Genomic DNA, 26006 nt, shown 5'->3' on the forward strand with positions numbered 1-26006 from the left:
ATCTGACAAAGTATGAATGAGCTTTTCCCTTGCCCTGTTGCATAGCAAGGCATCTGTGAATTTAAATATTGCTGCTCAACAGCATTTCTAGTAATCCTCTGCTTGCTTATCAGCCCATCTAACTTTATTTGCTAAATCTTCTAAATGTGTGGTTATTGCTGGAAATGTTAAAATGCAAGTAAGAACAATTCTGTTATTTCCCCATTTTAGTCTTTATTTGACAAAAACCTCACCAATATCTGTGCTGTTTCCCTAGACCTTCTTGCAAGTCCTTCCAAGACTCTCAGACTGTGACTTTTGTTCATAAGGGTTGACTTACGAACTACAGTTCAGGCTTACTCAAAAGAAGTTTACTACATGCTGCATATTGTCCTTTGCCACACTGAAAGCAGATGGAGAAGCAAAATGTGCACAAAATGGCTAGAGAACAGCAGAATAAGAGCAATCAGTTGTAGCTAGTTCTGTTCTCTGTTGCTCTCTTCCACAAATCACCAGGCAAGCTCAACACAATCTAAATGCATATGCTTACTGTAAAGTTAACATGAGACTTTCACTCTAATATTGCCTCTAATTATCCTGCTATCTTTATTGAATCTCTCCCTCAGGTTCACTAGTGGCTTAAAATTGAACTGCCAGAACTGTCAATCAAATCTAAGCAATACCTTCATTCATTGATAACCAATTCTGTGGCACATACAGTCTTAACCAAGTGAATACTAATAGTGCCAGTGCTTCTTACAGTTTTTCCTATTTCCCAGAAGGATTGAATAGCTGTCTACAATTCACCAGGCAAAATGGCATCAGAGCTTAGTTACTGTACTGTAAAAGGCTGTAGACCATTGACAGTGAAGTCTTACGAGCTGCTCTCTCTTGGTGTCCACAAAGAACTCAGTCTGTAAACTCATATATGAGAAGCTTTTCATGCTTGATAGCATGTTTAGTTAAGATTGGTGTCTGATGAATTCAGCATTATGGATGCAACCTTAACTACTCAGGCAGTCCTAGATAATAATCCTAAGAGACTGAAAAGTTTTAATTTCTCCTTTTATAAGCCCTACAGGGTACGGAAGAATTCTGATGTGAAAGCCATGAATAGAGAACTGAGTGAGGAGGGGAAGGGGAACTGCTTACAGACCTAGTTTTAGTCTAGCAAGGCCATCTGAGGCCCCTCTATGGTCAGTGGAAAGAAGTACTCTCAGCTCAGAGCATGGGTATGTGTTACTGGTCCGCAGCTTGGTTTGAGTCGTTCTTGTTCTTCCCCAGGGGAACAACCATTTAATTTCCATGCTGGGCCCAAGGGAGGGATTTCACTCAGCTGTGCAAGCCTAACTGTTAACAGAATTGTCTGTGATGTTAATTCAAATGGAAAAAAAACCCCAACAACCAGGCACCCAAATACCCTAACACCAAACAATGCCAAAAGCACTTCCCTGGCAGCCACCCTCTCTCCTCCATGACCTGGGCTAGTTTCAGGGTATGGCTGCTCCACCAAGGTGCTGAGTCACAACCACTGGGGCAGCAGCCTTCAGGGAGCAGGGATGAGAAGCTGTAGGTGACGAAGAAAGATGGCACTGGTGAGGCTGCGCCTTGAATACTGTGTTTGATTCTGAGCCCCTCACTACAAGAGAGACATTGAGATACAGGAGCAGGTCCAGAGGGCAACGAAGCTGATGAAGGGTCTGGAGAACAAATCTGATGAGGAGCAGCTGAGGGAGCTGGGGTTTAGTCTGGAGAAGGCTGAAGGGAGACCTTCTTGCTCCCTACACCTACCCAAGAGAAGGATGAAGAGATGAATGATCTCTTCCCACATAACATGTGATAGGACAAGAAGAGCCTCAAGCTGCACCAGGAGAGGTTTAGATTGGATATTAGGATACATTTCTTCACTGAGAGGGTGATCAGGCATCAGAACAGCCTGCCCAGGGAGGCAGCGGAATCACCCTCCCTGGGAGTGTTCAGAGACCACGTAGATGAGGCCCACAGTGACATGGTTTAGTGATGGACTTGGCAGACCCGGGGTAACGATTGGACTTGATCTTAAAGGTCTTTTCCAACCTAGTTGATTCTATGGTTCTATATGCTTTTGAAGCACCACCGCAACTAAACCGTGCCTGAGTGAGCAGCCCCTGGCAGAGCCTTCTTGTCCTCTCCAACTGCAGAGGGGGCAGAGCTGGCTGAGGAGAGCCTCTGCGGGAAGCCCCTCAGTCCCCGAAGCTCAGACAGGTAACTACGGTCCGTCCCCAGAAGGTACGGGGCACACCCGGCAGCAGCCCACCCACGTACCCCGCCTGTCCCTTCAGACAGCGCCCGCGCCCCCACCAAACGGCCACCGCGCGAGGCCACCCCTGCGCGCGCTCCGCCCCCCGCCTGGCCCAGCAGCATCACGTCATCGGGGAGCCCAGGGCGCAGGCGCAGCATTGCGGTTCCCTGCCCGGGCCGCCCCTCCGCAGGAACCGCTGGGGGCTGTACCCACAATGCCGTGCGGCGCTGCCCGCTCCGCTCCGTCATGGAGGCGGCCGGCGCAGCTGGCGCAGCTGGCGCAGCCCCGCTGCCCGCCGCCGCTTGGTCTCTCACCTCCTGAGTGCCGCGCACCCCTCGGGCTCCAGCATGAGCGGCGGCGGCGGCAGCGGCGGCGGCGGCGGCTCCTCCTCGGCACCCGGCCGCTTCGCCGACTACTTCGTGATCTGCGGGCTGGACACTGAGACCGGGCTGGAGCCGGACGAGCTCTCCGGTGAGTGGCAGCGGGGCTGGGGAGCGGCGGCCGGCGGCTGTCAGCGGGCAGCTTGGCTGTGGTGGCGGCGGCAGCAGTTCTGGAGGCGGGGTCCAGCCTCGCCGCCTCCCTGCTTCGCAGACCCGGGGAAGCCGGGGGAGCGCCCCCCGCCCCGACGCCTCGGGATCTGTGTAGCTGCCCTAAGTGCTCGACCTGCAGGAACGGCCAGCTGTGCACCCAACTTCTGACAAACCCGACAGAGTACCACTCTTAAACGGATTTTTCAGAGGGAAGGCGCTGTGGTGGCCGTGGTTATCATTTTAGGTCATCTCTCATCTTAGCAGTGATACATTGCCCTCCACTTGGAGCTTGGATGAATTTATCAACTTTTAGTCAGGCTTTTGGACGTTTGAAACATGCAGGGAATCTTAATGAATCAGGTTCTGGAGAGAAAGCAAAAGACTTTTTGCTTGTTCAATATTAAGTTTTGTTGTAGCATAAGATAAGAATTCTATTCCAGCAGTATCGGAAATTAGGAACTATTTATTCTGTTAGATGAGAATGATCACACCAAATACGCAGCTAAATTGTGTCAGACTGTGCCACAATACTGCCTCAAACCTGTGTTTTAAGGCTAAAATCTGTTGTTTTAGCAGCACCTTGCTTCAGCTTTAGTTTCAGTGTAATGGCTTCAGTTAAATTACATTGTTGCTTAGTATCCTTAGCTGTCCAGAAAGAGACAGGAATGCAGTGGTGAAAACCTGACCTAACATCAAAAGTTATTTTGTGTATCTGAGCTTAGAACTTGACCAGTGATGTGCTTTCTCCCCCACCTTTTTAATTAGCTTCCTTTTTACAAGATGTCATGAGTTTTTTTACATCATTGTATTTAAACCCTCCCTCACTAAATAAAACCTTGTTTTTTGTGAAATTGAATTTGAGTTACTAGAACTGACTTACATTGAACTCACCTAAACTTTGGCTATCATGGAAGCTTCCTTTTTTTTTTTTTTTCTTTTTTTTTCCTTCTAATGACTTCAAACAGAATTTCTCATCCTGAGCAGTATCTTACCCTAAAAGAATTCATGTTTGTCTGATGTTAAAATAATAGTAGACTACAGTTTGAGAGTTGAAGACTGAATACAGCATATTGGCCAATTCTGTAGCAACACTTTAATTTACAGCATCAGTTTGATTTAAGAAACCCAAAAGAACAAAATGCAATACAATTTAATTGAAAGATACGTGAGGTTCCATAGATTTTTTTCTTGATGAAGTCACCGGTGAGCAAAGTTTCTAGATTGAAAACATTTTCTGGTGTTGATTTTTTTATTCATTTATTATATATCTATTTGTGTAACATAGTGCAAGGCACACTCAGTAATACTCTCTGGTCTTGAGAGAAACATAAATAACTTTCCTCATATAATTAAACTTAAAAGCAGCAGTGTGTTATTCTGAGCTAGCTAATAGGAAACTGGGAGACATGAGTGCTTTATTTAAAATACTCCGTTTGAGTGTGCAGGTCTGGAAGCTGGATAATTTATGTTCTTTCTTATATTTACTTTCCTGGTCAAGGACTCCAGTACATAAAACTGTAGTGTGCAGTGTATCTTGGATTCTGCTATTCCACTGTGATACTGTAATGGTGTTGCTTTTGACAAGGTGTGGGGTATCGGGGAGAACAGGTTTTGTTATTTATGCTTGAGACTGATTTTTGCATGAATTGAGGAAAGGGTTTAAAAAAAAGAGGGGGAGAAACAAGGGGGAGGAGGCTAAATTTATGATAATGTCACAGTGGATGAGCTAGCTGCAATTTCAGTGCCTTTTCTTGAGTTTGTTGTGTTATTCGTAATGCACGGTAATGCAACTGATAATGCTTTCAGATTGTGTCTTAGGGTACAGCCTTCTCCAGTGTTCACCGATACAAATGGAAAGGGCCTCTGTTGATTTCAGTGGGTTTTGGATAAAGCTTTGAAATACTTTGTACTTCCTGAAAGGCTTTCTTGTTTGAATGAAAGAGTTATTGTGCACTGTTTCGTGCCCCCCCCCCCCCCCCCCCCTTACTTCTGTGCTGAAAAATAGATTCTGAATCCTTGTACTGTTGAAACAATTTGCTTCATAAGTGTCCATTGTTGGCAGAGAGGCACTGGCACTTGAGCTGGTGGGTGCAGGGTGGGGAGCGGGATGCTCCCCAGCACGGTGGAGCTGGGCACACTGGGTCTCTCCAGGGCTGTGTGCACTGGGGCTGCCGGAGCTCAGACTGGCATGATGTCATCGCTACCCCGCTGCCGGGGCCTCTGGGGATGCTGCTGCCACACTTTGTTCTCACCGAGCTAATGAAACTGTGCATTTCAGGTATTCAGCCTTAGTACTGATGATAACAGCGTTTTCTGCAGGCTTATAAATGAACTATAAGATCCTGAATTGATGCTCAGTCTAGGTCCTTTTCTTGTAGAGGCACCTCTGATTGTGTTTTTCTTTGTATGGTGGAAGCGTACTAAATAGCACAGCTGTAACACCTTTTCCTGGAAAAGTTGGCTGACTGATGGAAAATGCACAGTATATGTATATATATTTGTTTTCTTTTAATATAGTGAGAAATACTATACAGGACTTTATAGTTATTCTCTATTGCTAGGGCACTTTTATCCCCAAATTCAAGTGATCTTTTTTATTTTGATAATTGTGTTCTCACTAGATGACCTGTTAAAGCAGATATTAAAAAAATAAAAAATTACTTGGTGGTGGTAAAGCCAAACAAACAGCAAAAGCCCCCCACAACTCAAACCAACAACTTGGACAGGAGAGGAGCTGAGGCACAGTTTCGCTTTTCTAGACGATGCTGATGTGCCAGAAGTGATGACAGAAATCTCTAAAGTATGCTGCAAGGGTCTGTTACAGATACATTTCTTTCATAGAGGATATCACAGCATGGCAGATGTTGGAAGTAACCTCTGGAGGTCATCTGGTCCAACCCCTGCTGAAGCAGAGCCACCAGGTGCCCAGGACAGCATCCAGATGATTTTTGAGTATCTCCAAGGATGAAGATATTCAGTCTCTCAGGGCAACCTGTGCTCAGTCACCCTCACAGTGAAAAAGTGTGTCCTGATGGTACAGATGGAACCTCCTGTGTTTCAGTTTGTGCCCATTGCCTCTAGCCCTGTCATGGGGCACCACTGAAAAGAGCCTGTCTCTGTCCACTTTGCAGCCTCTCTTCAGGTGTTTGTATGCACTGTTAAGCCTTCTCTTCTGCAGGCTGAACAGTCCCAGTTCTCTCAGCCTTTCCTCATACAGGAGGTGCTCCAGTCCCCTAGTCATCTCCATAGCCCTCTGCTGGACCTGGTCTTATTTGTACTGAGGAGCCCAGAACTGGATACAATGCTTCAGGTGCAGGCTCACCAGGACTGAGTAAGGATCAGCTCCCTCGACCTGCTGGCAGTGCTTCAACTAATGCAAGGGCATATTGTTGGCTCATGGCCAGCTTGGTGTTCACCAGGAAATGCTGAAATACATGGACTACCAAAAATTTAGTGTGTAATACAACTTATTGTAGTGCTGCAACATTATGATAGGGTTTCTTAATTTAGGCTCTATGACTGTGCTCTGCAAAGGTATGGAGAATGAAGTCATGCCTCAGCTTATTATTCAGCTGGAGTCTCTTATCTGTTAAGTTAGTTAGGTGTGATCTGATAGTGGAAATACTTGCACTACATGGAACTGCCGGAGTTTCTGTTCTGTGTTCTTTTTCACCAAAGATTTTGGTTTCTTTTTCTTCGTGATGGTGTGTTAGTTTTTAACAATCACTTGTCAATAGAGTTTGTTTATTGCAGAGTGGCAGAACAAAGGATCATCTTGCCATTGCATTATACTTTATGTGAGATTGTAATCTTGGAGTTGCTATTACAAAGTATGGGACTTGGACCCAAATATCTGGACATCGTATTCTAATCTTAAAATTTGCTGTTGCACATGCCTTTGTAGTCTTGAATGTTATATCATAAAGATTATAATAGTTACGTTAGAAGTAAGTGTTGCAAAAAAAGAAATAGTGTAAAAAAAATGGTGGAGGGGGAAGAAAGAAAATGCTTACAGTCTGTGAAGAAAAGATTGATTTAATAGTAGGATAGCTCTTAAAAAAGTCTTAGTCTGGAAGATTAAAGCCAGTGACTAGTCTGTCACCTGTATTCCTTTCTGACTTTCTTCCAAGTCTGAGCTGCTCTTTCAAGGTTTAGTCCAAAAATTAATTTGTACAATAGTAGACTCGTGTTCCTTTTGCCAGAGTCCTTGTGGTGCTTTGAATTGTCTGTCTGATCACGAACTTCATCCTTAAGGGAGGATGAAAATGAGTGTAAGCTGGAGCCTATGCGTTCAGGAAATACTCTTCCTGAAGACACCCTTTGTTTGCATTTGGAGAATTCATATTAGATCTTTCACTCTAGTATATGATCGTGTGATACCATTTTAATTGTTCTTCATCTCTCATACCTTTTTTTTTCATATTGTGTTTTTAATGGTGTTGAGGCAAGATCTGTGTGTATGTAAGTAATGTAGCATAGCAGGACTGGTTATGAGCAAAGTGTCTGTGCTGACACAGTAACCATTTGGTGCTGCTGTGTGAAATTCTAGGGGAAGATGATACCTGGTGTATAGTATTGACCTAGCTCCACTCAAAATTAATCGGACAAACTGATATTAGAGTAAATGTTTCTTCTCACCAGTAAAATAGAAATGTTGTCTCACTCATTCCTCTTCTCTGTAGTTGAAGTGTTGTTATTTTTCCGTTTTGTTGGCTTTGGATTTAAAATGACAGCTTATCTTCATATGTTTCCTGGTGGTAGGTTTTATTTTAACAGGGGTGTGGTGAAAAGATTGAAGGCATTTGTCACAGAGATATACCACTAAAATGCTTAGTATTTCAGAACTAGGGTAGTATTTTTCTATCTGGTATTCCATGTAGCAGTGCTGTTATCAGCACCTGTGTTAGTTTCCAAGTTCAACAGACTTAAATAGTTGCAAACTTAAATGTTTTGCTTTAAAGGCATTTGTAAGGGATAGTTGAAAGAGGAGGAAGAAAAGTAAGCAAGATTTAAATTGGCAGATACCATTTTCTGACATATTTGACCTGTTTTGCATTTTCCTCTTTTGGGTGTTTTTATCATGGAATAAAGACATGGCGTTTGGGTTAGAGCCAGCTGTGTTTCTTGCAGTGAACCTTTTCTACAATACTGGTTATTCCTCAGGTAAATAGTTTGTGACTAAATGTCTGTCTTTGCTATGGTAGAAGTACTAATGCTTGCTGCAGAAGTGAAGTGTGCTGGTGGGAGCCATTGCTTGATTTTTGCAAAGACTGAAGTGTTCTGTGATTTTTGTGAGCTTTGGTTTAGGTGGTTTTTTATCTCTCTTCCTCCCTTTGTCCATAATATGGATGGTATCAGTGCAAGCTTCCCACAATGGTGTGCCTCTTTCCTTGGGGATTCACTCTGAGACTGAAAAGGAGGTTTTTCAGTTTCTTTGCTTTCCTGAGATTGCTAACCAAGGTGTTAACTCTTGGGGGGGGGGCCTCTCCAGTAGCACCAAGGTTGAGACCACACTCTTGTTTTCACATAGGTCACTGTGGATGGGCAGTAGATTGCAACAACTTTTGGCTAGAATAACACTGGCACATGTGGAACATTTTAATCTGAATAATAGTTTATTCCACTCCTCCCTACCCCCTCTATCTTTTCCCAAGAAGCTAGAGCTGTTTGCCATGTTTGACTGCCAAAAAGATCTTTTGTTTCTTTGGGAACTGAGGCAGACGTGCTACGGTAGCTGATATGTAGAATAAAGAATGGGGGAGCTGATGTAAGGGGGAAGCAGCTGTACTTCGCTGAACTGCTTTTGAAGCCACAGTTTATTAGGTGATGTTTCTATAATGCCAACCTTGTGATTGCCATATTTGTGTATTAGGTTGATTGCAGCTTTGTGCTTTACAGAATCATCTCCCTCAAACAGCTCAAAACTCTTTATTCTTCCCCCCTTCAGTATTCAGTTGCAATTTCAGCTTATTTGGAAGGCTCTTAGGTAAGGTGTAGGGGAGGAGAAGGGTTACAGGTTCTTGATTTGAGAATAGACTAAGGATCTACAAGAGTGTCTGAAGAATGAAAAGCTTACAAGACCGACTTTTGAAGTCCTTAAAAAAAGCTGTAGGAATTTTACCTTATTAAAGCAAGGCATACAAAGAATGGTTGATTTGGCTTTTTGTTCCTTTGAGGTTTTTTGTGGTGTTTTGTTTTCTTTCTAGTTTCTTCTGCAAGAGTGAGACTACACAAATGGAACATCTTAAATTGATTGTATGGGAAATATTGACATTTGCAAATAATAAAACAGCCCCCACCTCACCTCACAAAATCTTCAAATTATTGATCCTGCAGTTACAAAATGCCAGAACTGTTTTTATCTGCCTTTTGACTTAGTGGTGTCCTACTTGACTGTTCTTGGCAATGACTTCTCATACTTATCTTTTGAATTCCCTCTAACCTGCAAGGCTCATATAGCAGAAATATGATGCATATGAAGTGACAACGTCAGAAGCAATTACTTACTGATGTATTCTCTTTGAATTTCTTGACAAGCCTTTCAGATTTGTGGTCAAATTCAGCACAAACTGATGAATGATGATTTTCTTAGAGTGCTTCTGCTCAAGGCATGTTTCTTGGTCTTTCTAGGAAAACGTTACATTGCTTATGGTTTGGTGGGCAATAGACCTTTAGTTTCAAACTTTCCCATAGAATTGTAGAGTATTGCCATTTTATTTAGTTTTTTTGGTTTCTACTGGCTCTATGACCAGCTACAATCGGGTACAATGTGTACCCCTGTATTGAGACATTTACATACTGATACCGAAGCATCCTGGGAAAGAAACTTTATTGTATTCACAGATAAATGATCTGCAGACAGATAACATGGCATTCGTAAGCAACCTGTTCATTTTCAGATATAGTAACATTTCAGTGTTTGAGTGAAGGGAAAAAAGGTTGGTTTTGCAGAAACAGATATTCTTTCAGCATGACATTGAATGAGTTTGGAAGAGGTTTTTTGCAATTGTAGTTGCTGCTGCTTGTATCTACAGTTGCACGCTATTGCAGAAGTATGTGTTCAGAGATCTCAAGGCTGCTGCAGTGTACTGATCTCTGCATTGCTTCTGTCCTCTACAAGCATAAATTTTTATGAGCTATTCTGCTATTTGCATGTATTACTTATTCCTCCTTAACTTGCTACTTTCAGCAAGCTCCCTTACCAACTGTTGTTTCCTGATTTTGCTCTCATTGAAAAGTATTGCCGAAGGTTGCTAAAATTTCTATTTATCAGTATCTCTGCTGTTTCTGAGGATGAATCTGGCATTGATTTTATGGCAGCCCAGGTTGTCATGTCCCTTCCCTGTCCTTACTGTGGTCTTGTGCTCATGCCTTCTTCCCTTGCATGAGGACTAGCTAGTACCATTGGACATGGTTCAGTGCAGCAGATTCCAGGGAGTACCAGGCCTTGGTGTGAGGAAAGAGATTGATAATGCACAGCCATTGATTAAATTCTGGTGTCCTCAACATAAAAAGGACATGGAACTGTTGGAACAAGTCCAGAGAAGGGCCACGAGGATGATCAGGGGACTGAAGCACCTCCCGTATGAAGACAGGCTGAGAAAGTTGGGGCTGTTCAGCCTGAAGAAGAGAAGGCTGCGTGGAGACCTCATAGCAGCCTTCCAGCGTCTGAAGGGGGCCTATAGGCATGCCTGGGAGGGACTCTTCATTAGGGACTGTAGTGATAGGACAAGGAATAAAAGGGGTTAAAACTTAAACAGGGGAAGTTTAGATTGGATATAAGGAAGAAATTCTTTCCTGTTAGGGTGGTGAGGCACTGGAGTAGGTTGCCCAGGGAGGTTGTGAATGCTCCATCCCTGGCAGTGTTCAAGGATTGGTTGGACAAGGCCTTGGGTGATATGGTTTAGTGTGAGGTGTCCCTGCTAATGGCAGGGTGGTTGGAACTAAATGATCTTAAGGTCCTTTCCAACTCTAACTATTCTATGATTCTATGATTCTATGAAATTGATAGAGGTGTCCTGAAGCACAGCTCTGTTGGGGGCCATATTCAAAGAGTTCTTTAGACTGAAATCCATGTGAATGATCTGCAAAAGACTGACCTGATGTCTAAAGGGTTTATGATCCAGAGAGCAGAAGTTACTTATGCTGTGTGAAATTACTTTAATGCTGCAAGGTCATTGCAGTCTCCCCTGTAAGTATGCTTAGGATCCATGAACCAACCTTATCTGCACAGAGATCTGCACTTGCATGTGTTAGTAGCCTTGAGAATGGCTACCATTTCACACGTGAGGCCTTTTAAACAGGGCCTAATCTTGGCTTGGAAAGATGAAGGATTCTGGATGTTTCCACTGAATGAGGTGAATTGAGTGTTCTTTTGGTAATTAATTCCATAAATAGTCCTGAGTCTCTTATGCATGGGTGATAGTGTGCCCTGGCAAGAACTTGTATGGTGTATATGTGTATCTGTGTTATTTTATTTTTAGTTTTATTTCCATGTCTTCCCTCCCCCCTCCCCCCCTTCCTATAAAGTCTTCCAAAATTAGAACTATATATGTGTTCTGTTTTACTCAAGTCCGACCAGGGAAGGGTTTTAACTCATGCTTGTTTCTGCTTGATATGGCACTTGTAGAAGGAAGAATGCTTGAGACAAGTGATTGGTGAGGTGATAAGGAAGGATACAGTCAGAGCTAAGACAAACTTCAGAATTAGTTGTATTTGGTCATATAGACCTAACGGTCAGTATATCTGATTAATTTCCAGGTATTAGAAATCACTTCTATTTAAGAAATAGAGAATACCCCATCAAGAAACTTGATGACTTCCTTACAGAACATTTTTTTGGGGAATGGGGGGAATACAGTCCTTACTGCAAAACATTGATTTCAAAGAGTAGATAAGAAAGTGAGACAGACTGGACAGGACTCATATACCAGGATGGTTGTATAGCTGAATTTTTTGTATTTTGCGGACCTCTGTATGTAATTGGAACCTGCTTGGAAGGCTTGATGTCTGAAATAAGGCTTTCCTCTTTCACACAAAACCTCAGTGGTCTCCCAGAAGAATGGAAATACTTGGTTAAAGGACTGGACAGGTGCTTCAGTGACATTTGCTCCTTGTGCTCTTATACAGGCATGTTTCCATCAGTGCTCAGAGCTGGAGCTGTGAGGGCAACAGTAGCACACAAGTAAGGACATTTAACTGAATGTGAGATGTCACTGTAAAAGGATGTCCAGTGGTTCAGAGGTGTTGCCTGAAATTGTCTGTGCTTCTGTTTGCTTATGCTTTCCTGAAGCAGTCTCACTGGGTCTGCCAGTCTTAGATGAGCATGAGGAGAACAGCTGATTTCTATATTAAATATGCTTAAAATATGCTTGTCTCCACTTCTGTTCTGTATTTCTAGTACATGCAAGCCACCCTTTTCCTTTCTTAGTGTCTTCTGTTGCTAGATCTATTGTGTCATGAAAACGGCTTGTCTCTCCCCAACCTCCATGGCTGAGAACACGCCTGTCAGTGTAATTTTGAGTGCTGCTTCTGTTGTTTAGTTGGAAACAGATCTAAATATCTTTCTATATATCTTTTTGCTGTGGCTAGAGCAGAAAAGTGGTTTAGTAAAACAATTCTGGTTTTAAGACCATTTCCGTGGAAATTTCTGCCAGGCGCGGTCTTGATTAAAGCCGATTGTGTCCATCTGCCTTCTTGTGTTGCATGCAAAGTAGTAAACCCCAATGCTTTAGGATGCTTTTAAAGAAGCAAGCTGGGGACTTTTGGGGGTTTTTTTCTTGCTTGTTTTTTAAAAGCTGCCCTAGATTCTTGATGGCTCTTTCTGCCACTTCATTGTCCCACCTCTTCCTGCCTTCCTTGAAACAGTGCCAGGAAAATAAAAAAACAAAGGCTTTTGGTTTCCTGATGTTACAGTCGCAGAATGTAGATGTCCTCAGCTGTTTTTCTGCAGTGCTTTACATTCATTCTTGCAGGATTTGAAACTGTTCCAGTGTGTGTATAGCAATACGTTTTGTTATCAACTAAATGAGTGCTGAAACTTAAATGATGAATGGATAGCTATTAACTCCTATATTTTCATTTGCCATAAAGGGCTAGGAAGAATTTATTCTATCAAAGTAGTGGATGATCGAGAGATTATTTGTATCCAGTGTTACAGATGCCCAGTTAGTGGAACGAACTTTTTTATTTCAGTTTACAGTGGGGTTCTTCATGTTACAATTCTTGAAACATTGCAATTCTTGAATTTTGGAAAGCAAAAGAAAGCAGGGAAACAACAGGATCTTTTACAATCAACAGATTAGAGTTAATTTATCTCTTTGTCCTTCCCACCTTTTTAGTGACTGCACTAGGAAGAGCTGTATTGTCCATTGAACGTTCAAATGTGTATTGTATACTGGAAAGAAAAAGTTCTCATGGGGTTGGGATGGGGCTTGTTGTTACAAGCAAATGCAGATTCCCTAGATGACAAACAGGCAAAAACCCCCCAAAAACCACAACAAACAAAAACCAACAACAAAAAACAAAACAAACAAAAAAAAACACAACAAAAAACCAAACCAAACAAAAAAAGAACCAAACCCTGGAGCCCTGGAGCATTTCCTCTCTCTAATTGTTTTCTTCCTCTTCTTTCTACTTCCTCTAAAGAAAGTCCTCCAATTTTTACAGATGAAGGCTGGCACTCCATGCAACATACATTTCGGTTACACTTAAGATAGGTACCTAAGTTGAGGGCAGTGTGTCTGGAATGTGTATTTGTGTATTTGCGCTTTGGTTTTAGAAAGGAAGACAGTGGGCTTCCTTTGCCTTTGAGCTCTTTTGTCAGGGGAAGTGGAACAGTAACTTGCATAAAGAAGTTTTCAGAGGAAGTCCCAGACGCAAAAATCATAGGTGGTGGATCTGTTACAAATCCAGAGGAATGACAGCTGCTAGAGACAGTGATTGAAACCCTGATTTTTTAGAGGCAGTGGATGAAACCCCTGATTCCATTTGCTTAAACAGCAGTGCTGCAGTAAAATGAAAGTGGTCATGAGGATTTTCTCCTATAGATAACCTGATCCACTTTGAAAACTGTTTAAGTCCCAGTTCCAGTAATAAATTAACTGGTCTAACCATCAATTCAGCTTGCACTGTGGCAGGTGGTCTTGCCATCAGGGGGAGGGGGAGATAGAACTGGAGGACAGAGGGTTTATGTGTTTCAGGATAAAAGGGAAGAATTCTTTTTAGTAGCAAACTCAGAGAGTTTGCTGAGTCCTCTCTAATGAGAAATACGTGCAGTTCTGCTGAAGGAGGAGGGACTGGAAGGAAGGAAGCAAGTCATAATCTGAAGGCATTTGTCCATTGATGGAGTGTCTGTTTTCTTACAGGTTTGGCAGCTGCAGCTTTTCTTGAAGCATGGTTTTTATTCCAAGAATTCATATTGAATGAATTTCTTACCTCAATCTGCCAAACTTTGGATGTTAATTTCCTACATTGTAGGGGGGTGTTTTTGCACTTATAAAGAAGGAATTGGAGAAATGTACTGGTTTTGTTTTTAAAATAAACTGTGTCTACTTATTAGTATATTAATAGACCTTTAGGTATTTACTGAAAAGACTTTTCTTCAATATTAGAATGTTGGGTTCTCAAAAATCAGAATGGTATTGCTCTGCAGCAGACTAGGTCTGAGGTTTTTTGCTTTTTTTTCCCCTTGTCTGTATTTTAAGGGCTAGAATGAATCAACAGATTGCCACCGCATTTCGCATCTAGTTTGGTACACGTACAACTTGATTAATTGTTAGATTATCCCAGTTTTGCTCTTAAGACTTGGAACTTAAGTATTGGAAAGCTTCCGTTGGCAAGTGTGTATATGGCAAGTCTTATTTTTAACAGAACTCTTTTGCCTTTGATTTTAAGATACTGATTCTTGGCTTGACTATCTTTCTATGCCTGTGTGTATTTTATGCACCTGTATTTGTTTTTGCAATGTAACCACATTAACATTATTGGTCATTTGTCAGTTTGACTAATCAAGAAGTGCTCAAATCTCTCAGGGTACATACCACCTCCCTCCAGTGGCCCCTCCCTCCAAAGTGCTCTAATTTGCTCCATACTTTCATCATTTCTACAGTGTGGATTGCAGAAGTATGCACATTTTACCTGTTTACAATTTTCATTTAGACCATGAATTTTAAAGCTGGAGTAATTATGTGTTTGGTAAACATAATTATTTACCATCATATCTGTAGCCTTACTGTGTGTACTGAGAATGATTGCTGGCTGAACTGGGAATCCTACTGCTGTTTATGACTTTAGCTGCTGCATCTTTGGAAACAGTTCAGACTTTTTTCCATATGTATTAGGCTCTTTGACAGGTACGCTGTTGCAGTTATTGTGTCTTCATCCAAGAATGAGAAAGATTGTTTTCAAAATCACGTCAATTTTCTATGATGTCCGTTCTCACCTAAGTATGGCTTTGTGCGTCATTTTATTTTTAATTGAAAGCGGGGTAGAATTGGGCTTTTCTCTGGATGGTGTTTGTAATTCATGCACTGTTCAAATCCTCTTGTTGACTGACTTCTGACTTGCCACCGACACTGGGGAAGACCTCGGCTCTTTGGCTGGCATGGCCAGCTCAGTCTCAACTAGCCACCCTGCACAAGTTTCAATGAGTCCCACTACTGCAAGGTTCTTTGGACCATGGTGTAGGAAGTTTGGAGGTAAAGGGTATGGTTATAAATGCATTCTATAGGGATTTTTGAATCCCAAGTTCAGTTCCTCCAGTGTGCTGTGTAGAACAAGAAGGCTGTCCTAAGTGTATGGTTCATAGTATCTGTTGCTGGTACAGACTCTCATTGTTCTTACTAATTTATTTAATCATAGCAATATGACTGTTTCATATTGAAGCTATTTTACATTTATTTCATTAAACATTCATTTTAGTAGCAGCAAGAATTGCATATACAGCTTGCGTATGCAGAAAGATTTCTGTAAGAGAGTCCTTATGTGGAAAACATAAAGTTAATGTTTTGGTTGCATGCTGTCTAATATTTTTTTAATTGGAAGATGTCATGTATACAATAAATGCACGCTGAGACCAAATAAATTTAATTAATAGCAGACTCTACCACAAGAATTTAAAGAAGCAAGGTGCTTGGCAGGGCGAAAGCAGCAAACCACTTTATCAGAATCAGTAGAAGTTTCTGTGTGTCTTTGTTTTATAATTATTTTGAGCAGATTAAGAGACTTCATGAACAAATGATGGTGGCAGTATTAAAGATTTTGTAAAACCAGTGCTGCATGACCATTTAGTTCTTTTATCAGGCACTTTTTCTGGTAATGAGGTAGCTTCTTCTGACTTGCTCTTTATTATCATAGAGGGAAAATTGAGCTGGACTCTACCTCTGAAACACCTGCTTAAAGACTTTTTCCTAGCGAGCATGCGCAGAGAATTTCCTGTACAATTCTCAGTCTTGCATAATTTTTACAGCTGTGGCACTGCAGTCACTTTCTAAAAACTAAAACCAAATAATGAATTGAGAGCATATACAAAAAGCTATGATTCATTTTTAAAAAGCTTTGTTTGTGAAGTATCCCTGGCATCTATTTTCTTTTTTATCAAGTTTGACCTTTCTAATTAAGGACAATGTAGGCCACGCTTTTCTGTTCTGTACTAGAGAGAGCTTTATTACATGAATGGAAACATTTTATGTCAGCGTGTGGGGCACAGAGAGTGATTGATTGATTGATGTATTGAAGAGAAAAAAACCATCTAGGGTTAGAAGCATACTTACAAAGGAGCAAACTACTTGGCAGGGAAAAATAAATTATTACAATCAGGGAGAAGTTTTCTTGATAATTAGCATTAGAAATTTGCAAGCAAGCCAGGTGGGTATGTGTTGCTTCTGTTGCTGTAAGCTGAGAGGATGTATATGATTGTCAGGCATAGCCTGAATTTACAGTGTATGTGTTAAGAGGTTTCAATGTAAGTTTATTTTGTGACTACGCATGAAAGCTTGATGGGATGTGTGTTATTACGTAGCATGGTTACATGCAGCTAATAATGGTGATGACAACCGTAAGCTGCACTTCCCTGTGGTTTGTAGAATCATAGAATAGTTCAGGTTGTAAACAGATCTTTGTAAATGGCATAGTCAAAAAAGGGAAGGGAGTGGACTGTGAGGTGTGTCTCTTAGGTGGTAGGGTTTTAAGTCTGAATTTCCAGCCTTTTAAAAAAGGCTTTGTCTTTCTTTTTCATTGAGAATTCATAATTTCATATTTTTCACCTGCAGTAAATCCACTTTTCAGTCAAAAACAATGTAATTGTTTTTATATTATAGTGGGAGGTCATAAGTAATTGAAACTCCAAGCAGTTTTTTTCTTTCTTTTCTTCCTTTCCACTCCCAAAGAGGGAAAAAAGGCAGTGAATCAGATTTTTCTCTGAGTGAATCAGGAAAGAGCTACAATTAGACCTTCCAAATTCATTCTATTTATTCCCTCTCAAAGCTGAGGAAAGCTTGGTAGATAGTGTTCAGGTTACTGAGTTGAAGAATGCTCAAGTTCATTCTAGTTTCTATAACTTTTTTCCTTCTGCTCTGTGTATGAACTTGTAGAAAAGTGATATCCATTGATATGGATGGTTTCATGCAGATAGTTTCAAAGTAATGCTGCACTGTGCAGGTTGGAAACTCAATGTAGCATCTCTCAGTTTGTAAGTACTAATTCTCATCAGACTAAGACACAGATACAGCTATTTTCTGCCTGCAGGTTGAACAGCAAGAAAAGTAATAGGTAAGAGCAGGGAGGAGAAATGAAATGATAGAGAGGTTGCCAGTGTTCACTACAAATCTGTATTGTGGTACGGCTTATGTTCAGTGTGAGGTGACTCAGTAAGATACCATACAATAAAATGAGGTATAGTTGTTAGTTCAGACATAGGATGCTTGGAGTGCATGCATTAGCTCTTCTCTTGTGCTTGTAATTAGGAGGTCCAAATAACAGACACGTACACCAGCATCATTCATGGTGGTATAAAATAATGTTAGAACTGCAGTCTGTCCGTCCTCATAGCTCCATATGCTGTGAATTGTATTAGATGACTATTAGAGGAGTGGTGTCGTCTTCAGCGTGGATGTGAACGGGGTAAAACTTAAACAGGGGAAGTTTAGATTGGATATAAGGAGGAAATTCTTTCCTGTTAGGGTGGTGAGGCACTGGAATGGGTTGTCCAGGGAGGTTGTGAATGCTCCATCCCTGGCAGTGTTCAAGACCAGGTTGGATGAGACCTTGGGTGATATGGTTTAGTGTGAGGTGTCCCTGCCCATGGCAGGGGGTTGGAACTAAATGATCTTAAGGTCCTTTCCAACTCTAACTGTTCTATGATTCTATGAACAAGGGGCTGATTTTAATTTCATATTCCAACTAAATGTATTTCAGCTCCTTGATAGTCTTGAGCAGGTGTGTAGTTTCTTTTATGCCTGCAAACAGTCCATCAGGGTCAGTTTACTGAAGAGATGTGAGAGGGAGGGATTGGAATAACTACCTGACTCTTATGTGAGATTTAATCTGGACAGTAGGGACTGTATGTCACTCCAGTCCGAGACTGCTGTGAGCTGAGCTCTGCCTGCCTCAGGAAGAGCTGGGCTAAGCTGAAGCCTTGGTAGCAGCAATGCTTGATGTCCTGGATGGCCTTTGCCCACGAAGACTGACTCAGAGGTTATGCCCAGCCGGTGATTTCTCTTTTGATAAGCAAGCTTATTCTGAGAATTTAAGTCTTTATGCATGTCTTTTTAAATTACATGGTAGCAAAAAAGGAGAGAACAATATAGGACTGTGAACAGTCTGACTGCCTACATAGTGTCATAGTGGGAATAGCTTGGTTTTGTCACAGTTTAGATGGATAAAATAAAGTCACTGACTGCTGCAGCATCTTTGCTCCTTTTCCACCCTGTGGTGGAGTCTTAGAGGGTTGATGAAGTCTGGAAGAAAGGAGAGGAAAGAAAGGGCATTACCAAATCCAGATGGTGGTTGCTGGTGTTGAAAACTCTATTACCCATCATGGCAGGACCCAGCAGGTGGGCAGGCTGGGCCTTAGGAGGAGGAGTAGCTTTGGGAGTGCTTTAGTTACCCATGCAGGTTACTAAAACTGCTGTAGTTCCATATTTTCTTCAGTGCACCACTTTAAGAACCTCTGTGTCGGTGGTTTAATCCTTGCTTCCCTCCTGTTTTGGGGTATCGCTATGAGCTCATTAAGCTGTTTGTGTGGACATGGGCTAAACTGGATTAGTGAAACGTTAATCTTTGTTAACGCCTTCTTCATTCTCTATTTATTTTTAATCCAAATAATTTCACTGGTCCTATTTCAAGTGGGGTGCCACAGATAGTGTTTTTTCCAATGACAAAGACATTCTGAGAGTCTCTGCTTTGCTGTGATTCCTTTCCTAGGTGCAGCACTAGGTCTCATTCTGTAGCGGTGTTTGTGAGTCTGTACAGTGCCTAATGAAATGGTGTTCCTTCATGCTGCTGTGATACTATGTACATTGCAAAATACATTGGGATTCTTACTGTTTTGAAGGTTTGATGTTGAAAAGCATGTTGGCCTGAAACTTCCTGAAGTATTCCTGTTTTGTTTTCCCTTTTCCTGGAATTTTTATATGTATGGATTTTGTGTTGTATGACAGCTCCTGACAAATAATCTTATAGCTATTTGATTACCATTCTTGCTTTCAATCCAGATAATTACAAGTTTGCAGTCTGTGTAGCAGTTCGCATCTTCATTTTTTGTAGAGCTTTTCCTGTAGGAAAAGTGAGGATTATCGAGTCTTCAGCAGGCAATACTGTGTTCCATTAAGAAGTTGCTTTTACATGGAACTTGAACAAAAGAAAGAAATTATTTACAGAGAAATCATGTTTGAAGACCTCTTTATAGTAAGTTGGATCAGTAAAGAAAGTACTTTCTAGCCATCACTTCTGCTAGAGGAGAGGAACCTTAAGAAAAGCATGATCTGATAATTGCAGTCCTTTGGTATTTATGAAGTGTGGGCAGTTGTGCTCACTCTGAAACTTGTGAGATACATCATATTTTTATGAGTTTATCTTCTGTCTTCTTTTTTTTTCAGTTCTAGAATAAGGCTTTGACCACTTTTGTTGGTCGATTTGTCTCCTGCGTTTGTTAAACCTACTCTTGTCTTCAGTGTTTTTATCAAAACCATTTCAATATAAGCCATTTCATGTCAAAACCAATAAAATTCTATGATTCTGTTCTATGAATTAATCAGACGTTTGAATCACACACAGTCAGATCTTGAGATCATGAGTTATTTTTGCCTACTGGAGATGTGTTGTAGTTGGGTGCTTTGCTGGAGCATAGTGTTTGAGGCTTCTACCTAATTATAAATTTAGAATTAATTACTTTTTTGACTCTGGATGTAAGCAAATATTGTTTGAGGATTCTTCCCTCATCTGTGGATGGCTCTCTATTGACAATCATTAGCTACTTAGTGGGAGAAGTGCAAGGGGACCCTAGGCAATGGACTTTTTTGTGTTTGGGTTCTCATTAGTTGTAATGGCAAGAAAACAGGGTGGCCAGTTTTCTGGAGTTTCACAGATCACCTTTCTGCTCCTGGATTGAACTTTACAAAAGCTGTAGGTGAGCTGTCACTTGGGATTCCCTGCCCTGTCAGTATCTTTGGTAGTTGGCATTGCCCAATCTGAAGGTCCAGTGGTTTGCTGTATTACAAGCATGAAGGCTTTTACAAGAAGAGCTAGCTAAAGATGGAAGACTGTGCTGCTGTGAAAGAGTAAATGAGCATTGCACTCACACAGAAATTAGCATGACACATACAGTATGAGAGTAGTATGGCTGTAGGGAAGAAGTGTAATATGGAAGCACTCTGGCAAGAGTAGTGTCTGTGTAACAGCTGAATTGTTTGATGAATTGTAATGTGAGTATTGCCTTATGTTTCTTTCTGGATCAGGACTTGGTGGGTTTCCAGAAATCAAGTTCAATACTTTCATTATAGACAGGCTTCAGGTTTAAAAAATTTAAGTGTGTGTTGGAGAGGATATGTTTTGGGAGGAGATGGGGCAATGCCTCTTAAAATACATAAGCATCCTTTCAGTGTTTGTTTTGGGGTTTTGCTTGCCTTTCCCCCCTCCCCCCCCCCCAGTGTTTGTGTGTGTTTTTTGTTGTTGTATTTGTTTTTTTTTTGTCAGAAGGGAAGAGCAGCATCATGTATTTTTGCAATATTTATCACATTTCTCACCTTCATGAAAACATCTTCAAGTAACGGATTTTCTTTTTAATTTCTGAAATATGCATGAGCTTGCACATAGTTAACTCAATAATTGTAGTGTGAGGTTTTCAAGTCCAGGAGAAAATTTGGCCTTCAGATATTTTTCACCCTTGTGTGTATGTGAAAGGGAAAAACAAACTCAAAGGGAACAAACCAGCTTAGTAAATGTCTGAGGTTTTTCCTCAACTATCTGAAAGTTGACATTACATCATCTGCACAGATGCAAATATAGAAAATAGTAGGTGTGTTAAATTTCCTGACTTATTTTTAAAGCCTCTTTTACAGAGGACTTTCTTTATTTGACTGTGTGTTTGTGTCAGTAAATAGAGATGTGGTGTTATGTCCACTTTTCTTTCCGTTTCTGGAAGATTGGAAGTTTCTTTAAATGCTTGTTTTTGTATTTTAAGATTGTTCTTGGCTGCTGTGTTTTCTGTCATTGGCTCTGCTCTTTCCAAAGATGGTTTTATTTCAGTCAAGTCGTGTTCTTTCTTTTCCTAGCTATCCCTCTCTTATATACGTTTCAGTTTTTCCCAAACACATTTTTTCTCTTTGAACAATGATATTATTGAAGAAAAGGTAATAAATAATGTAGCTGAGTGGTTTTGTATGAAAATCAGCTAGGTTGATTTTTTTCAGACAAAGAGAAAAAACAATTCCTCCTTTAAATTCCAGTGCTAAGCCCCAGAGGGTCAGCAAAATGCATGTGGGTATTTTGGGTATTGAGACCTGTCCTAGGTCCTGATGGATGGTAAGGTCTCTGTTTGAGGTAGTATCTAAGACTTGGTTTAAACCAAATCTGGGGTTACATGACTTCTCACCTCTCAAAGGACCTCTTAAACATTCCATGGAAACGAAGTTTTATTTGGTGTGTTTGTTAGGTTCTTTATTGTCTATAGGCAGGGTTATAACTGTCTCAGTGTATGGCTACTTTGTGAAAGTAAATGTTATATGAAATAAAGCTTCTAAGTTGGCTTAGAAATTGGACTTAAAATATTACTGTAAAAGTACAGAACAAACCCAGCCAATTTTGAAATCAGTTTCAATTGCCATGTATTTGCTGCATGTAAGAAAACAAGAGAGAAGTTGAAGTGTGTTTTCTCTCTTGCAGGTGTTGCTGGAATAGTTCAATTTATTTAAAGCATATGATTTCATGCAATTGTGCCTGATTGTTAGTGCAGCTGTCAACAGCTGCATGCTCATTTAGCTAATTGCATTCTAGTAAGATAGCTAAGCTTATTTTAAGATATGCAGTTGTGCACTTAATTTTTAAAGCAACTACACGCACTTGGAAGATTCACTGCAGAAAGCTCTGTGCTATCACAATCAACAATCATTTCTCTGGAGAAGATTTAAGAGCTCAGAAACAAGACTGTAATAGCTAGTCTAGTGTATGGATGGCATCTGCCAAAAGCTGGACCATGCTACTTAAATTCATATAGTTCTGAAGGCCTTGAAATGGCCTTGTCCTTGGGGTTAGTTACATGATCTGCTCTTTGGGAGTATTTTATAGTTTAACATGTAAAACTTTATTTTCACAAGAAGCTAATTCCTGTTGCTGCATTAGTATTCTGGTTATGTAATCAGGAGCTAGGAGTATGTTACACACTGATCATCTCTTTCAAGAAACATGTATTTGAAATGAGGTATTTGTATGAAGTTGCACATGTATAAAAAGCGTATTAGGAGAGTAGATAATCTATTATGCATGCTAGTCCTGTGTAACATACTTGTATGTTTTTTTACTGGTGTTAGCTATGTAATTACAGTTGACAGTATGAAATGTATAATGCAGTGTTGTTTTTATTTGTTATATAGCTTTATGCCAGTATATACAGGCCTCTAAAACCCGAGATGGTGCCAGCCGTTTCATTTCAAGTGCAACAGAAGGTAAAGGAAAAAGCGTGGGGTAAAAAAAAAACACAAATCTTTGTTCATCTGATACCCTATCTTCATGGGCATTTATGTGGTTCTTTTAGGATCTTTTAACCTTTTAGACTCTCTTCACAGCTAACTTCTTGTAATAGATGGTGGATGCCCTTTTTTCCTAAGTCATGAAGAAGAAATTAAGTGATGCCACTTGTATGTCAATCTTAAACTTGCATCATCTTTGCATCTTGTCTATTTGTGCTTTTCTTCATTAACAAAATTCCACTGAAATTGAAGCTTTAACTATGCTTTAACAAGAATCTGAAGTATCTGAAGAGTAACTTAGAAAATTGCCATCACAACCACAATTTCAAGATAATTGCGCTTAAGGAAAAGCACAGATACTTAACAACATAGAAATGTTACTATGCTAATCCTTGCTGATATCTGCAATCTGATTATATGCTGACTAACTGTCTTGCATTTTCTGTTTCTCTTAAAAGGAGTGTTTGCTTAATTCACTTATCCTCGCATCTACCTGCTGATGTCCTGCTATTTGGCCTTGTTTGAGCTTTAAAAGAGAATGCAATATTTATTTATGTTTTTTTTTTTACCTGCAGGGGAAAACTTTGAGCAGACTCCTTTAAGACGCACATTTAAATCCAAAGTTCTTGCTCGCTATCCTGAGAATGTTGAATGGAACCCTTTTGACCAGGATGCAGTGGGAATGGTCGGTATCACTTAATGGCTTCCTACCTTAACAATTGAAGGCATTCATCTGTATTTTCTTTGACAGGAAAGTGTGACATCTGTTACAGATAGAGAAATTCATTATTGTTTCCAAAATTATACAGACTTAAAAGGGGCTTTTCATTTAATTGTGATATTGTTTTAAAGGAAATTAAGTTGCAACTTGTAAGTGATAAATTCCTAGAAGAGTCTTTTGTTCTCCCACAGTTTGTTGCATTTTAGAGAATTGGTAGAAAAATTAATTAATCTGCAATTAGTGAGCCTTTGTGCATGATTTTTCTGTTAAATAGAATGTGGTGTAGTTTCTTTCTACTTTTCTCTATCAGTTTTCTGGTCTTGGTGACCAAAACGCTTCCCTTTATCTGCCTGCGTTTCAATTCTGTTATTTTATTCCCATTGAGGTTGGTAACAAAATGGTTATGAGTTTCAACAGAAACTGGATATAGCCCTTGTAATATGTTCCTTTAGTTTTTCTGATGTATGCATATTATTGTATTGTACAGAGATGTAACACTTAAAAGAACTGAAAGTGAAATGTGATGGCAGTCTGTGGATTCTAAATCCTCTTTTCATCAGTGTTTCTGCAGGCAAGGGGAGAGAAAAGTGTTTTAATTGATATTATCTTCCCTCCCTTTTTTTTTTTTTTTATAGCTGTGTATGCCTAAAGGGCTTGCTTTCAAGACACAAGCAGATTCCAGAGAACCTCAATTCCACTCTTTTATTATTACTCGTGAAGATGGCTCACGGACATTTGGATTTTCTCTCACGTTTTTTGAGGAAGTTACTAGCAAACAGATCTGCAGTGCAATGCAGACATTGTATCATATGCACAATGCTGAATATGACATTCTTCATACTCCACCCACAAATGACAAAGATAGCTGCAGCAGCACTGGAGACTGCAATGGCACTTCTGTTTCAAAGCTGCAGCGTTTTAACTCCTATGACATCAGCAGAGACACTCTTTATGTCTCAAAGTGCATTTGTCTGATTACTCCAATGTCTTTTATGAAAGCTTGTAAGAAAGTATTAGAACAACTTCACCAAGCAGTGACTTCACCTCAGCCGCCACCTTTACCTTTAGAAAGCTACATCTACAATATACTCTATGAGGTTCCTCTTCCTCCAGCAGGAAGGTCATTAAAATTTTCAGGTGTTTATGGACCAATTGTCTGCCAGAGGCCAAGCACCAGTGAGCTACCATTATTTGATTTTCCGGTTAAAGAAGTTTTTGAATTGCTTGGAGTAGAAAATGTGGTTCAACTCTTTACCTGTGCCCTCTTGGAATTTCAGATACTGCTTTATTCACAGCGTGAGTACTTGTTTTTTGTCTTCCTCTTTTGTAGTTGTACTGGCACAAGGTCTTCTAACTTCCTGAATTCTAAAAACCACACAAACAGAAGTATAGCTGCTTTAAAGTGGCATAAGCATGCTAATGCAGTCCAGCTTATCTGTGTGCAGCTTTTAATGCGAAGAAAAGAACTGGACTTCTTTTGCAAAGAGAGAATTGCATTGGCTCATGGTTTTAGACCCGTAAACTTAAAACTTTGGGCTCTCACATAAGCTTCTGTATTCATGGACTGACTGTCCTCCCTATTGTTGTCCCTGGAAATGTGCTATTGGATAGAGTAGTATGCCTTCTGCAGCTGCTTAGCAGAATTGCGTCCTAATCTCTGCCACAGTATCCATGCATTTTGAGAAGTTACCTAGTTAATTATGTATGGTTCTGAAAAAGAATTAATGTTGCAAATATATATTTTTTTTTGAGTACCCGAAGTCAGATTTCAGTTCTTACTTTGAAATAAAATTAGCATAAAAAAGTTTTATTTGACTGAATTTAAATCCCAAATCTCTGGTAAGGCCTTGAAACAGTTATTGCTGAAGTCACATAGATAAAGCTTGCTTTGAAGAGGATAGACAACATCTAAGCTGAAATAGTATGTTTATCAATTAATAAGTAATGTGGTTGTGGTATCCATTTTCTGTATTGAAATTTTTGAATCCTCAGCTCCTTGTTCTGCTCCTGTTACTCTAATACAGAGTATATGCAGTTGTGCCAGAAGATAATTTTTCTACACTTGTTCTTTTCCCCCCAAGCTGGCTAGCATTAGTCCAGATCCACCTGTTCATAATGGAATGGTTTAAAGTAGACAGACTGCATTTTGAATCATACAACACTTTTTATAGTAATGGTAAAGAAGCCTAGAAGACTCCAAGACAAATCTAGGGATATTCCACAGTGTTGCTGGAATCTGTTTGTGATAGTTTCTTCCAGTGAGATGTGACAGAACAGAATGTAGAATACAAATGGTAGCTATTTATAAGATA

The 26006-nt window shown here is 40.4% G+C and overlaps 1 protein-coding gene across 9 annotated transcripts in view; it reads left to right on the forward strand.

Moving 5' to 3' along the window:
• Positions 1-2410: 2410 nt before the first annotated feature.
• The window catches only part of DENND5A (DENN domain containing 5A), a 70570-nt gene continuing 46974 nt past the window's right edge, over positions 2411-26006 (forward strand). For 5 of the 9 annotated variants that reach the window (XM_061462952.1, XM_061462944.1, XM_061462948.1 and 2 more), the window contains exons 1-4: positions 2411-2731; positions 22878-22949; positions 23549-23658; positions 24330-24990. In XM_061462952.1, coding sequence (XP_061318936.1) covers positions 2608-2731; positions 22878-22949; positions 23549-23658; positions 24330-24990 — 967 coding nt within the window. In that variant the 5' untranslated portion in view covers positions 2411-2607. The remainder of the gene's footprint in view (positions 2732-22877; positions 22950-23548; positions 23659-24329; positions 24991-26006) is intronic. The other 4 variants (XM_061462945.1, XM_061462947.1, XM_061462950.1 and 1 more) reach the window with 3 other exon arrangements.

The sequence above is a fragment of the Pezoporus flaviventris genome, unplaced genomic scaffold (genome assembly GCF_033815535.1).
Source record: "Pezoporus flaviventris isolate CSIRO_AGI_PZ_B2104156 unplaced genomic scaffold, CSIRO_AGI_Pfla_v1 ptg000036l, whole genome shotgun sequence".
In the NCBI taxonomy this organism is placed as follows: Eukaryota; Metazoa; Chordata; class Aves; order Psittaciformes; family Psittacidae; genus Pezoporus; species Pezoporus flaviventris.